A 15,288-nucleotide genomic window follows, 5' to 3' on the forward strand; every position below is an offset into this window, starting at 1 on the left:
TCCTCAGGCTCACACAGGCTCTGCCACCAAGTCAACAAGTGCTCCACTCTAATCACACCCTGGTTCATTAGTGGTGCACTTTATAACGGACGAGTTGGGAAGGGCATTACGCACTTGAGAAATAAATTCCTTCTCGCTCCTGTCCCCTTTTCTCTTTGCCTGCAGGCAGGTATCCTTAAGAGAAGTCAGTCTGCGCTCAGAGGGAGGTAGAGAGATATAGAGGAGCAGTGAGGGAGACGAAGGCCGAGCGGACGAGCAACCCCAACAGCCAATCAGGAGAGAGCTTTCCGCGTGATTTACGGCTGCGGGGGCTGAGAGGGGAGGCGCGACTCGGGGAAAAAAGCAAACAGTTGAGTGAAGAGCATCAGTGGAGAGTGGAGTGGAGGCGGCTGCAGTGAGGAACAGGACGCCGAGAGGAAAGAGACAGCCAGAGTCTGCAGTAGATTTCATCACTGAAGACAGAGTCGTATGTTTTTCCTGTGGATTATAATTTATGTTTCCAACTTTCAGCTGTCTGAGATTCTGCGCTTTACTGGAATGTGCGCTGGGGCTTCACCTGGACGCATGTGCGAAAGTAACAGAGCCAGTTTTTAAAAGTGAAAAATATCATCGAGTCCTTTGGATTCCTGTCAGAAATGAAATGCGCCTTTTTTTAATCCCACAGAGTTTTCCGGACCTCTTGTACATTTACAGAGACTTTACGCATTTTGGAGACTTTACGCATTTACTGTAATGGGTGATGTAAACTGACATTTTTTCACTAACATATATGATATTTTTACCCAAGTGCACTTGTTTTCACGGCGATGATTGTGCTTTTGCTTGTCCTGTGCATCGCGGATGGAGTGCTCTGTCAGATACGCTACTCTGTCCCAGAGGAGGCGGACCATGGCACACTGGTGGGAAATATTGCCGAGGACCTGGGTCTGGACCTCACCAAGCTAGCCTCCCGGCGCTTCCAAGTGGTGCCCAACTCTCGGACACCCTACCTGGAGGTGAACCTGGAGAACGGCGTCCTGTTCGTTAACGAGAAAATCGACCGGGAGCAGATTTGCAAGCAGAGTGCGAGCTGTCAGCTAAACATGGAGGTGTTCTTGGAGAACCCATTAGAACTATTCCGGGTTGAAATCGAAGTGGTGGACATTAACGACAACCCACCCAGTTTCCCGGAGACCGATATCACGGTGGAGATCTCAGAGAGCGCCACTCCGGGCACCCGCTTCCCCTTGGAGAGCGCGTTCGACCCGGACGTTGGCTCCAACGCTTTACGCACGTACGATATCACCACGAACAACTTCTTTTACCTGGACGTGCAGACCCAGACGGACGGGAACAAGTTCGCGGAGCTTGTGTTGGAGAAGCCGCTGGACCGGGAGCAACAGACGGCGCACAGGTACGTGCTAACCGCCGTGGACGGCGGTCAGCCTCCGCGGACTGGCACCGCGCTGCTGGTCGTCAAAGTGTTGGACTCTAACGACAACGTGCCCGTGTTTGAGCAGCCGGTGTACACGGTGAGCCTATCGGAGAACGCGCCGCTGGGCACGCTCGTCATACAGCTGAACGCCACCGACCTGGACGAGGGACTGAATGGAGAAATCGTTTATTCATTCAGCAACCACATCTCCAGCCGCGTCAAAGACCTGTTCTCTATAGATTCACGCACCGGGCGCATCGAGGTGCGCGGAGAGGTGGATTTCGAGGAGAGCAGCCTCTATCAAATCTTTGTTCAGGCCAAAGATCTGGGACCAAACGCCGTGCCCGCGCACTGTAAAGTCCTCGTCAAACTCAGCGACGTGAACGACAACGCACCGGAAATTACTTTCAGCACTGTCACGGAGTCGGTGAGCGAGAATGCGGCTCCCGGGACCGTGATCGCGCTGCTGAGCGTCACGGACCGGGACGCAGAGGAGAACGGACAGGTCCACGTGGAGATCCTCGGCGACGTCCCGTTTAAACTGAAATCTTCCTTTAAAAATTACTTCACTATAGTCACCGACGGGCCGCTGAACCGCGAGCAGGCGGACTCCTACTCCGTCACTGTGGTCGCGCGCGATAAAGGAACGCCGTCACTGGCCACCAGTAAATCCATTCGAGTGCAGGTGTCAGACGAAAACGACAACGCGCCCACGTTCACACAGCCCGTATATGACGTGTACGTGACAGAAAACAACGTGCCAGGGGCGTACATACACGCGGTGACGGCCCTGGACCCGGACATTGGGCAGAATGCTGTCATCAGCTACTCCATATTAGAATGTGACATCCAGGGCATGTCAGTCAAAACCTACGTGTCAATCAACGAGGAGACAGGCTATCTCTATGCTCTCAGATCGTTCGATTATGAGCAGCTGAAGGAGTTCACGTTCATGGTCAAGGCCAAAGACGCAGGGACCCCAGAGCTCTCCTCCAATGCCACTGTTAAAGTCATCATTGTGGACCAGAATGACAACGCCCCGCTAGTGCTGGCTCCCCTGGGAAAGAATGGCACAGCCAAGGAGCCCCTGCCTCGCTCTGCTGAGCCAGGCTATCTGGTGACACGTGTCGTGGCCATGGATGCGGATGATGGAGAGAACGCTCGTCTGTCCTACAGCATCCAGAGGGGAAACGAGAATGGCATGTTCAGGATGGACTGGAGAACGGGTGAACTCAGGACTGCGAGGCGGGTATCGGTCAAGCGAGACCCCCATCAGCAGTACGACCTGTTGATTGAGGTGCGAGACCACGGCCAGCCGCCTCTGTCCTCTAGCGCCAGCGTGCTGGTGGTGCTGGTGGACAGTGTGGCTGAAGGCCGTGGCGGCGGGGAGAAAGGCGGGACCTCCAAGGCAAAGGACAGCACCCTGGACCTCACTCTCATCCTTATCATCGCCCTGGGCTCCGTCTCCTTCATCTTCCTCCTGGTTATGATTGTGCTGGCTGTGCGCTGTCAGAAGGACAAAAAGCTTAACATCTATACTTGCTTGACCAGTGACTGCTGTTTTGGCTGCAGCTCCTGCTGCTCGCGGCAGGGCAGGGCCCGCAAGAAAAAGCTCAGCAAGTCGGATATCATGCTGGTGCAAAGTGCCGTTAACGTCAGCGGGGCTGGCACAGCTCAAGTCCCTGTGGAGGAATCTGGGAGCTTTGGCTCCCACCACCAAAACCAGAACTATTGCTACCAGGTATGTCTCACTCCAGAGTCTGCCAAAACTGACCTCATGTTCCTAAAGCCATGTAGTCCTTCTAGGAGCACAGACACCGATCACAACCCGTGTGGGGCCATAGTGACAGGGTACACAGACCAGCAGCCTGACATCATATCAAACGGCAGCATTTTATCAAATGAGGTAAGAGCCCCTCTCCTGCCTGCGGTTTAAACCTTTCCATCTGAGTCCCTCCGCATGCCTAAACCTGATTCATGTCCCCTTAGACGTCTGATAAGAATGAAATATATACCAGAGACATTCAGGAGCCATTTCATCCCCCAAATTTCACTTCACTGGCATGCTAGCTCTTCAGATGGGTGTTACTGAGTGTCGATACATCAGCTGTAACACAATGTAATAGAAAATGAAAGCAGATGTAGAAATGAGAAACCTTGACTTTTGCAATCCTTAAAAAGCAACGACTGCATGTTTATGATGTGCTTCCACGGCTGATAAATTAGAAAAGGTGTATAAAGACAATGTATGTTGGCAAAGAGGCTGCTGGTGGGTGTGGGAGTATAATGGGTGTATATGTGTGCGTGAAGCCCAGTCACCCAGGATTAAATATATACTGTTCAAAATGTTGCATCTCTGGGCTGCTGCAGCCTACATAGGTGCGCTACTTCACCTTGCACCTTGGCAACATGTCTGCAGAGCTTCCCCTCCCTGTGGGAAGGAAGTCTCCACTGGTGGAGATGAATGACACATGTAATAGTTACGTCAACTCAAAGCTGTGTGGGTTGTGTCGTCTCTGGCTCGATGGATGTAATGTTCTTTTGTTTTTCTGCTGCTTTGTTCTCTCTACATAAGGAGACGCACTAAAAACTGCCTCTTCTCTTTCAGACCAAACACCAGCGAGCTGAACTCAGCTACTTGGTCGACAGGCCGCGACGTGTCAACAGGTAAATATGGAAAAAGCCCTTCTACCTGCTCTTCTACCAGCTGGTCCGCTTCTAGCTCATTTGCTGATATCTCCCATTACTGTGATGCTGACATGGATTAAGAAAAACAAAGCGAGGTCGTCTTTCATAGGCGTTATTTTAATGTTCTCTTCATTTCAGTTCAGCCTTCCAGGAGGCCGACCTGGTCAGCTCCAAAGACAGTGGCCACGGGGACAGCGAGCAGGGAGACAGCGACCACGACGCCACCAATCGAGGCCATTCGTCTGGTAAGTGCTGGCTTTGTATGAACTCTTTGTCTTCTCTCTGCCCCTCGGGCATCTATAGATCTGAGGAGGATCTGCTGATTAGCATTGTGGGTCCAGAAGCTGCTCGTCTCTCCACTGTTGAAATCTGGCAGCACAATTGTGCAGGGCTGGAAAAATGAAAGCTTATTTCTAAAGGTCATCATCATCCACAGCCAGAGTCGGCGTCTGAGGTATTTTAGCTGTTGTGTTGTGCCTGCGTGGGATTATCGCTTAAACTCTTGTACCAGAATCAAACCTTCCCCTGTGAGCCACATCCAAGTGCTCGCTCCTAAAGCCGACACATAATATTTGTTACTGTGACGTTTGCCGTGTGGTGATTGAATGTCTTGAGTGAGGCTTCCACTGCTGTTTGTAAATATGTGGTGGCGTTAATGAGGATCCTGCTCCCTGTGAGCGCGGTCACTCGGTGCTGCAGACCACTTGACGAGATGTGATGGGCTTGTTAATGAGGCTGGGCTCACACTGGAGTGCTGGGAAGCCGACCAAATAGGTTGTGGCTGTAGCAAACAAACCGTGCAATTCATCCGTTCATTAGATTAATTAATGCACTTATTCATGCTGTTACTCTCTAACTGCACGCTCCCCCCTGCTTGTTTTTTCCTTCCTTCCATGCACGGGCTGTTTTTCTCCTTTAATTCTTCCCTGCCTTACAAGAGGACCCTGCTGATGTATAAAAGCTAGGTTTAGCTCTTTATTTGGTGCCCACTGTGGATGAGGTCTGTCATCATGTCTGGTCAGCCACAGCAGGCGCCCCCATCGTGCCAAATGGAATTTGCCTGCCACTTCCAGTGTCACCCCAGTAGGCCTGGTCGGTTTACATGGAGCTCAGTAACAGAGGCACGCAGAGCCGGACCCGTCTCTGCCAACACGGCCTGACTTTACACAGATACCCTGCTGCACCGTCTTTATTTTTCCTTCTAATCTGCTTTATGTGCATGGAGGTGTACTACTTTGACTTTATTAGCATGTCCACACTCTCTGATGCGTTTTACTGACAGGAGATGTTTTTACATTTCACGACTGTTCTAAGAAACAGACAAACAGGAATAAATAAAGACTTCCTGAGCTCAGATTGCATGATTATATAAACCGTGCTGCGTGCTCAGAGTTGGTGAGTTAGTGGAGATTAACACAATTTGTTGTTGATTTAAATAAGAGCTGAACTGGCAGGGCTGGACCAGCACACAGTGACCCGGGGCCTCTGTTCAGATTTCTCCAACTTGCTTTGCTTAGAACTTAATTCATGCTAATTTATATTCACGTACGCTCCACATGTGTGCAGATTATCAGCTGAAACAATGAAGCATCTCTGTGATTTAACAGATCACGCTTAGCTTAAGCTGCTGTTGCTGTTTGTTAGACCATGTTAGCATCACATGTTAGCCTGCCCATACAGTCCCTACTCTGGATGGTCCAGCACATCCAGCTGTGAAACAGCGTCCCATACCCTTTGCATACCCTTGGTGCGGCAGATAGCATGAGTTACTTTGTTGCAAAGCTTAATGCCTTTACCCAGATTATTTGCTGTGGATTTAGTCGTTGTTTGATTAGGATAATTGATAGCATGGCTTAGAGCGCCATCATTCTGCGAGCTAATCTAGTTTGTCAGTAGTGAGGCTGCATCAGTGTTTAATAAATCCACGTGTTAGCTTTCCTCTTGGCTCTCACAGACTTCATGAATGCATCACCTTTTTCTCTTTCATCCTTCCTTTCGTTCTGTGCAGTCAGAGTTATAGGACACGACTGATTTCATTTACCTCATAAAATACTATATCTTCACCTGCTGGAGGCTGGAGGCAGGCCTAGTGTTCATCATTATTCTCATATCCTTTTCTTTTTTTTTTTAAAGCGTAGTCGTTGTTGTGTTTTTTGTTGACACAGTGATTTGTGTTCTTCTTCCTGTGGTTAGCTGCTTTGTCATGCCAACATTTTCTGCTGCTTCAGGCACTCAGCTCTGTTGTTCTCTGATCAAAGGCCGCTCCGTTTTTCCTCATCAAGGATGTAAAGAGACCAGACGTCACCTGTAATGAACACGTGAACTGGCTGAAAGAGCCGTTTAACTCCGTGGATTTTGTAGTATTGGAGTCAAACTGGTTACATTTGGATCGAGTGTGGAGGAAAAACTGCTGCTCAGATCAGAGCCTAAATCATTTTCGAGGTATCTGAGTGCAGCGTGACAGTCACGTGAATATGAGTGTGTGTGTGTAACCATGACTGTGACATGGTCCAATCAGAAATGCAGACTCTGTTTAACATTCAACGAGCTTCTTTGACTGCTGTCATGTTTATTATCACTGCTGCGTTTTACATACAGTCAGAATTGGTCTGTTAAACTATTCTAGGATGAAATGAATGAGTTCTTAATTGTGTAATTATCCCCTTTCTAACACGCCAAGAATAATGAGTCACATTTGAACAGAAATAGCTGATTCTGTCTGACCAGCAGCCAAAAAAGCCCGAAGACATTCAGTCCTCAGTGTCTGACGGTGGTGAAAGATCCTTTAATGAAACAAGAGGAGGAATAACTTTGTGCAAAATTTAGCACAAGAAAAAAAAAAAAGGGGGGGGGGGCTTTAAGTGGTGGAAATGGATCGAAAGTTAAAATGCTTCAAGTCTTTGTTGGTTATTGGAGAGTCTTTACCTCCACCAAACGTGGAGCCGAGCCGAGAAGAAGCTCGAGTATTAAACTATCACTGAATTACAATACATGTGAAATACATATGAAGTCATAGTGGCATTTATTTTAAATAAGAACACATCACATGTTTGCTGGGTAACTCTGCATAACAGGCTTTATTTCTAAATATGTGAGTTAATGAGTTCATCATTCATCTGTAATTCATCCATGAATATCATCTGGATGTTTTTTTATTAGGGCCCAATGCAATACCACCGTATTATTATTATTATTATTATTATTATTATTATTATTATTATGGCGGCAAATGTATTGGCTTTTTTGAGGGCCTAAAGATGCTCAAAAACTCAAAAATTTTGCACATGCATCGGGTCTGGTGAAAATTTACATATGTTCATGTCTTCAGATGTGGGCGGGGCAAAATGGCTCAATAGCACCACCTAGAAGAATGAAACAATTTAGGCCCGGGCTGGGTGTGACGTACATATATGAAATTTTGCGCACATATCTAACATCAAGAGGTGCACATTTCCAGGCCTTGTAGTTTTGCAAACCCCTCCTGGGGAAATGTGAAAAAGCGACTCTTTAGTGATCCATGAACATTATTTTGGTGTAATTATAAAAAACTATAAAGCAGATGAGAGACGAGCAGAGGGAGAAGACTGGAGTCTGCAGTTTATTGTCTTACAGCTGGATGTGCTCTCTGCCTGCTCGCTTATTTGGCACTAAAACCATTTGGTTACTGTTGTGTTGTTATTGCTGCCCCCCTCCCATCACAGCACCCACCACCAAGGAGATGAGGTGTTCCTGAGATCCCAGCAGTATCTGAAGTATTTGACCAGCAATGAAAGCTTTTATATAAAATGATAATAACATCATTATATTGTGTTAGCAGCTCGTTATGACACGGTCCACGCATGTTAAAATAATTTATAAAATAGTTGTTTTTTATTTCACAAACTGATAACATAGATACAATTTTAACATTACAAATGTTAATTTAAATATTTAATATTTAAATTTCCAAAGTTTAATTATGTATCGAATAGGGGTGGGGGAAAAAATTGATACTGTGTAGTATCGTGATATTTTGTTTGCTAATAATGTATCGATACAGGGACAGCAGAAATCGATATTTTGTTACAAAAAAGCTTTTGTGGACTGGAACATGCTCTGACTTCTGTGGAAGCCCATTTCCGCCACTAAAAAAAAAAAAAAAGGATCCATAACTCAAAATTCCGAGTTATTTTCTCGAAATTCCGAGTTACTTTCTCGAAATTTCGACATATTAACTCGAAATTTCGATTTATTAACTCAAAATTTTGAGAAAAGTAACTCGAAATTTCGAGTTAGCGCTGCCAATCAGTAATCTACGTGAATGACGTCATTTCCTCGTTACCCGGAAGCTGAAGCCCTCAGCTACAAATGCTACAGCTAAGCTACCGGTATTACATCCAGTCGTGAATGCACAGATTGCTGAGTGTTTTCAGCCTGGCTTCACAAATGATGAAATCCCTGTGTTATTAGCTGAATCACATGGTGTTACTATCAGCAAAAGTACTCGCGAAAGCGCCAATTTGTTGGGATCCGTTTTTGAGTGCGCGTTCCTCTGCGCCATATGCTTCCGGGTAACAAGAAAGCGACCTCATTCACGTATATTTTTGATTGGCAGAGCTAACTCGAAATTTCGAGAAAATAACTCGAAATTTCGAGTTATGGATACTAGCTGTTTTGTTTTTATTTAGTGGCGGAAACGGGCTTCCATAGACTTCAGAGCATGTTGATCCTTTTTCTGAGCAAGAATCCTTCACTGTCCAAATGTGTTTAACTTTTTTTTTGGCAGCAATAAACATGACAGTTTACTTATTTTAATTTAAGACATGTTTTATTTTAATTAAGTTTAAAACTTTTTTATTTAATGTAAAATTATATTTTGTTTTAATTTACTTTCAAATTCTTCAGTTGCTGAAGGGGCTGCATAGTTTTCATAAATTTCATAGTTCAGAATAGCTATAATTGTACCAGATGGTTGCATTCAGTTCAGTTGGACTAGACTGTAATACAAACCGTTCAGTTTGTCAACAATAAAACTGACTGAAATGAGAGAAAGACTGAGTGCGAGACTTTGATATTAGATAAAATGAATATTGATAACGTTTACCTTTATGTACAGAATCTGAATATCGCAAAATATTAAAAAAAAATTGCAATAATATCGTATCGTGAGTTAAATATTGTGATAATATCGTATCGTGGGATGTATGGTGATTCCCACCTCTAGTATCGAATGACAGCCTGTTTGTGATTCACTGTGTAAACTCCTGACATGACTGTGAAGAAACCAGCTCCACATTAACCTGTAAAAGATGTTTGGAAGGAGAAAGTTGACTGAGCTTAGTACTTAGCACCAGTATTAATATATTATATTATTAGTTTAAGAAAACAGAGCAAACGTGGGTTTAGTTGTGAGGTTTGAATTCTCCGAGGCGAGACGGCTGAGCGGGAGCTCGTTTGCTGTGATGAGTCCATCAGCTGTGGATTCAAAGTATCAGACCCTCTGGGACCACTCGTCCACGTTTCCAGTCCTGCTCCATTTTATCAATACGGCCAATGTCGCGCACTCGGAGCAGATTGAGTCGAGGCGCTTATCCAATTTTCACTCCCTCCTCCACCCCCGCCGCATTCCCGTCTCCCCCCCTGCCGAGATGAATTTCTCCTTAGGCCTGCCGTTCACGTTATCACCGTGGTAACAGCTCGCTGATCAGTAATTCATTTTTCAGACCTCTGCATACCAATTACCAAATGAAGGTTATTATCGGGACTTTGCGTTTGCCCTGTGCGAGCGGCGCTCGGAATGCTAAGATGAGACGAGGTGTCGGAGGCAACGAGGGTCAGCTCGCTTCAAGAGCTCGCTGCCCTCCCTCCCCCGTCTCCTCGCTGCTCCTGCTTGTGTGTGTCTTAGTGTGAGACGTGTTGACATAGTTCTTCTTAATCCTGTGTTGAAGTGGAGGCCAGACATTGACAATTTTCTGCGAGCGTGATTTATGAAGCTTCTTTCAGCTGCAGAGCAGAGACGACGCCGTGGAGAGAGAAGAGTATCACCTGCGACCTTTATTCACATTTTAAGCACAGCCCTGTGTGTGTGTTTACGACTGCCTCGTTCGACAGGGGAACGTGTAGTTTTGATAAGATGTCGTGACGTGGCTCTGTGGCTGAATCCCCCTCGCCGAGTCCAAACGCCACATTTCCTGTTCCTATTTTGAGAATTAACACAGCGTCCATTTTGTAATATAAGCAGAGCTCTTCTTTCCACGCTGTGTGTTTTTGCTGCTCACAGTGCAACGCTGTCTGCGCGAGCAGGTGCGCTGATATAGTGTGTCAGCACTGCTTTGCCTCGTGGCTGCGGCTCCATCAAAGTGTACAATAAGTTGTTTCCTTCCATGTAAGAGGCCGTACTAAAGCCTCCTGCGGTGGTATATTTATGGCACGTTGCTTAATATTTAACAGGAAACCCTCTCGTTAGGAGACTGGGCACTTTTCCAAGTTGCTAGTGACAGCAAGCCAAATTAATCCTCTTGTAACAAAGCAAATTCCCCCTTTGCTGACCGTTAAGGACACAGAACAAAATGCACACACTCTGCTTACTGGGATGACAGCAGTCTTAGCCTAATCAGTCTGTATTCAGAGGGATTAGCAGCAGATAGCCTGAGCTGGACATTTTAGCCCCAAACAGAGTCAAACGCACACACGCGCAAGGATTTAGGCTTCGAAAACATGCGTCCGCAAGATCTGGGCCCAACTGCAAAAACATTTGGGGCAGCAAACACACAATTTGGCTTAAGGCTTACAGTTGGCCTGCATAGCTGCACTTTTCATATATGATGAACTACAAAGGATGCACTTAAATCGACTGGTACCTGTAAAGTCTTCAGCACCTTTAACCCAACATTCGCTACAACGATGCATCGACATGCAGACACGAGGTGCAAACACCACCCGCTGAGCCATCCTGCCTGTTTGTACTGCAAACACATGATGGGTCTTTGTTGTTCCTAAAAACTGCTCATCCACTTTGAATGGATGTAGACGCCTGTTAAGTAAATATGGCAGAATGTGCTAATAATGATAAAGACGGTGACTGACCGTCCACTATATCTTACACACGTTCACCTTCCTGTTGTCTTTTGTCATTTGTGATGTGCTTAATTGCCGATTCCTTATTTTAGGTGCAACCTCAGGTTAAACATCTGCTGCTGTTTGACTCGATTAGTGTTACAAACACTGAAAAACCTTTTGGAACTGAATCCCCCTGAAACCATCCACTCAGTGTACCGATACAGTGACACGAGCCGGTTGTTCTTCTGATGTCAGAGTAAAAATGTAAAATCTTTGTGGAAAAACAGACCAAACAGAGTAGGTTTGACGCAGCATTACAAGCATGTTGCAGTAAACTCTGGTCTCGTGTAATATCGTCCTGTACTGCGTCACCATGTCTGAACATCAGCGTGCAGCTGTCGCTCTCGAAGCGTCACGGCTAAACTCCGCTGATAAGCTGTTTGTTTCTTTTCCAAATGCTGATGAAATCTTTATGAAGCTGAATGTGTTTGTACTGAAGCAGCAGCAGCGGAGCCACGTTGTTGATGCCTGTGTGTCAGCACAGGTTTCTTTCAGTCTATTGTGCAGCAGCTTTGATCTCAGTGCTGGGAAACAGAAAGGAATCAAAGAGCAGCTTCATAATTGCAAACTCTGAACATGTCAGATCTGGTTACCAGCTTGTGCGTGCACCGTTTTGCTCGTAAAACCTTTAATTTCTTCTCCCCGCCCCCTCCCCTACAGGCGCTGATCTGTTCTCCAACTGCACAGACGAGTGTAAGGCTTTGGGCCATTCTGATCGCTGCTGGATGCCGAGCTTCGTGCCCTCTGACGGGCGCCAGGGTCCCGACTACAGGAGCAACCTCCATGTGCCCGGCATGGACTCGGTCCCCGACACAGAGGTATTTGAAAGCCCAGAGCAAACGGCCGATAGATCATTCTCCACCTTTGGCAAAGAGGCGCCTCTCAGTTACCAACACCTCCACCAGCACCTCAGCCACCACCACGGCTCCTTAGAGAGGAAAGAGTTGGAAGCATTTCTGCCTAGCTCCAGAGCACCTTATAACCCGGCTTATTTAAGTGAGTATTGTGTTTTGCTCTGGCTGAAGCGCCTGCCCGGCTCTGATCTGCTGATCAAATTAGCAGAAAAAGAAACGATTGGAAATTGAATTTTCTTCCTGGATTGGCTCGTGGAAGCTAGCGTGAAATTCATTTTAGATTTGACCGCTGTTCTCTCAGCCCTCTGTCAGAGTGTTTAACTAACTCTTCCCTCTTTCTCAAGCATCTCCATTATCTCCGTCTGTGACCATCTTATCTGCACACACACACATGCAGCACTGTGGTCTTTGGGCCCTTTCAAATAATAAATGCCAAAAGCAATTATGATCTATAAGGTTGCTTTGATGTGGGTGGAGACGTTAGCGTTATGGAAAGCGAGACACCGGCCCTCTCACGAACAGCTGACAAACGACTGTTTTTAACCAGAGAAGAAGAAGAAGAAGGACAGACGTGGAGCTGAACGTCTCATTCGTATTCGGCAGACGTCAGCTGGTTGATCAAAAACTGGTTTCACATAATTAAAGAGAAAATAAAGCAGGAAAAGGCCCATTTTTCTAAACTCCTATTCAGAGGCCACAAACAGATCTGTCCTCAATCACTGAAATTTGGTGATAATGCTTAATTATAATTTTGTCAAGCGGCGCCTGAAGAGGCGCCTCTCTCATCATCCAGCACAGCTAGCTGGAATTATCAGAGACCTGCTGCTTTCCTCGTGCCATCATTTAAAACCACAGCACGCTGTGGGAGCAGCAGGAAAAAGGCCTTCTCCCTGTAATTAATATTTTATTCATTGGCTGTGTTTGTCTGCTTTTCTTCGTTCTGCATCAAAAGTTGTTCGATGTGAAGCGACCCACTGCTCACATTAGAGCGCTGTAGTGTCTGAAAGGCCGCGTGCAGTGTTTGCACACAGGATGGGGTCAGAGGGCAGTACAGCACGAGGACAATCTGTACAAATACATGAACAGATGCTTTATGTTCGTATTTATACTAATGATGTAGTTATGATTATGGACAGTTACAGCAGCAGTGTGTGAAATAATAAAGCAGTAATAGGAAGGTAAAAGTTGCCTTTCAGCGTTTTTTTCTGCTGCAATTTGAAATGATTTGAACAAAGACAGTCGCTGTGCGTCCACTGTAAGCTGCACAGCGATTAGCTGCTCTGTCCTCGCTGTTGGTGCAACACTGAGACGCACGGGAAGTTGTTGGAAGTTGTTTTGTCCTGTGTGTTTGTTTGGGGGGTGGGGGGCGCTCTCTAATCTCATTAAGTCAGCCAGTGATACACAAAGACCCTTTTGTCCCGGGAGGTGCAGGCCTGGGCCGAGCGAGGGTGTGGTGTGCAGGGGGGGGAGGAGCATGAAGGAGAGGTTAGAGTGCAGACTCTCCTTTTGTTGGTGTCCTAAATAAACTGGCAGGATTCACTCCTCTTCCCCCCAGTGCCAACATTCCCACAACACCCCCCCACACACACACATGTTATCTATCAGCATGTATCTGACACTCCGGTGATTCTGTGTGAGTGAGGCCGTGTCACTGCTGCTCTGCACGCACACAGATACCGACACACAACTAACTGGCTTCTGTGTTTTCTGTGCTTGCAGCGAGGAAAAGGCTTTGCTAGCTCCTTTCACGTGGACGTACCAGAGACTGCGTGAGTTTGCACAATTTCATCGTGACGACCAAGGGTGTAAAGTTTTCAGCCCATTTTGTCCTCCACTGCCCTCATCCCTCCTCGCTCAGCAAAAACAAAAAAAGAAGAAAATTTTACATGACTGCAAACAAAACGAAGAAGAAAGAAACACAAAGGAACAAAACACTCGGAGCGCTGCCGGGTTTGACGGAGACGGTGGGGAGGCTGCGGGGGAGGAACGCAGGTGGAGGAATAGCCTTACTGGAGATGGCCGTTGTCTCAGCAGGACTGAGAAGCTCACAGAGGACGAACGATGGCGACCCCCGTCACTGATCCCTTCATCTTTTTCCACTCTATGTGTGCCTGTTTACAGCACTGATGTATACATCTGTGAGGATAATGAAGCCAGATGAAGACTGCAGACGAACTACGAAAGGCAAACCCAACTGAGAGCCACCCAGAAAAACCACCACTCAGCCCTTTAGGCGTCAGAGAGAGACGCCAAGTTGTACAGGAGAATCTTTGTGCATTTCAGATGCAATACCACTGTTTTAGATTTTTCTATTCTTTTTGTGTGGTCAGGTCAAACTTTGTAAGAAAGACTGTGGGCAGATTTTCAGTTTTTTTTATTTATTTTTTTATTTATCCGTTTGGTTTCGGTTCAACAACCACACGGCGGGCTCAGACCCAGTTCGGCCCACGTTGTTCTGATGCGTCAAGTAGTTTCTGTCACGTGTGAGAAGTGTTTATTGTACTCTTTTAAAAGTTTGACGCTGAATATAAACCTCTCTATATAAATCTATCTATATCTTCTTGTTCTGAAGGTGTGCTGCTTGTCGGCTGGTTTCTGATTCAGAGCTTTGATCTGTTTGCTGCCCCTGAACAAGGTCGCCGGTGTTTTCACAGCCGGAGACGTAAAAAGAGACAGAACAGCCTTAGCAGATGTAAAACTCGACTTCTTATTGTTTGACATCATTTCATTATTTTTTCCACTTCAAGGTATTAATAAAGAGCATATCTATAAATAAAATGGAGGTAATAATTTAGACTGAATCCATGGTAATTCTGTGTCATTGTAACCAAAACTTTTAAGGGTCCATTTGTAAAGGAGTGCGACAAAAACACCATCAAATGCAAAGAGTGATGTACACAGTGCAATCCAGTTTCTCTCTCACACACTGCAGACACAGACACACTAATATGCCGACAATAAATGACAAAAATGGTAAAAACGCCGTCTGCGTTTGTTTTCGTGTGTCCTTGTTGTGAATGTGAACGCTGCTTTCTGCTCATTCCATGCATCGCAAATCTGATGCCTAATTAAAATACAGTATCAGTTAAGGCAGACCTGCCAAAGTAAATAAGGGAAATAAAGCTGCGTGTATTCAAATGATCTCAAATTGATGTAAGTCCATTTATCCTCGGGCCAAATGATTCCTCTTCAGGAGGATCTCTGCGACAAGGAAGCAAATACAAAGGAACATTA

At 46.1% G+C, this 15,288-nt stretch overlaps 1 protein-coding gene across 3 annotated transcripts; it reads left to right on the plus strand.

The window, feature by feature from the left end:
- Positions 1-338: 338 nt before the first annotated feature.
- On the plus strand, positions 339-15,034 carry pcdh10b (protocadherin 10b). 3 transcript variants are annotated; one of them, XM_084908868.1, is made up of 5 exons: positions 339-3,155; positions 4,023-4,081; positions 4,241-4,347; positions 11,861-12,018; positions 13,774-15,034. In XM_084908868.1, exons 1-5 carry the CDS (start codon positions 807-809, stop codon positions 13,825-13,827), a joined length of 2,727 nt encoding a protein of 908 aa, XP_084764994.1. In that variant the 5' UTR covers positions 339-806; the 3' UTR covers positions 13,828-15,034. The 3 variants fall into 3 exon arrangements, with proteins under 3 accessions (XP_084764994.1, XP_084764998.1, XP_084764987.1); XM_084908861.1 differs by having other exon boundaries at positions 340-3,320; XM_084908872.1 differs by lacking the exons at positions 4,023-4,081; positions 4,241-4,347; positions 11,861-12,018; positions 13,774-15,034 and adding an exon at positions 3,221-3,320.
- The last annotated feature ends 254 nt before the right edge of the window (positions 15,035-15,288 follow it).

This window comes from Perissodus microlepis, chromosome 2 (assembly GCF_051167445.1).
Source record: "Perissodus microlepis isolate ML-2025 ecotype Zambia chromosome 2, ASM5116744v1, whole genome shotgun sequence".
In the NCBI taxonomy this organism is placed as follows: domain Eukaryota; kingdom Metazoa; phylum Chordata; class Actinopteri; order Cichliformes; family Cichlidae; genus Perissodus; species Perissodus microlepis.

Coding starts and splice junctions, on each gene's coding strand:
- pcdh10b (XM_084908861.1), top strand. CDS start 807: ATGATTGTGCTTTTGCTTGTCCTGTGCATCGCGGATGGAGTGCTCTGT. Junction 3,321..4,022: donor GCAGCATTTTATCAAATGAG/GTAAGAGCCCCT, acceptor CTTCTCTTTCAG/ACCAAACACCAGCGAGCTGA. Junction 12,019..13,773: donor ACTCGGTCCCCGACACAGAG/GTATTTGAAAGC, acceptor CTGTGCTTGCAG/CGAGGAAAAGGCTTTGCTAG.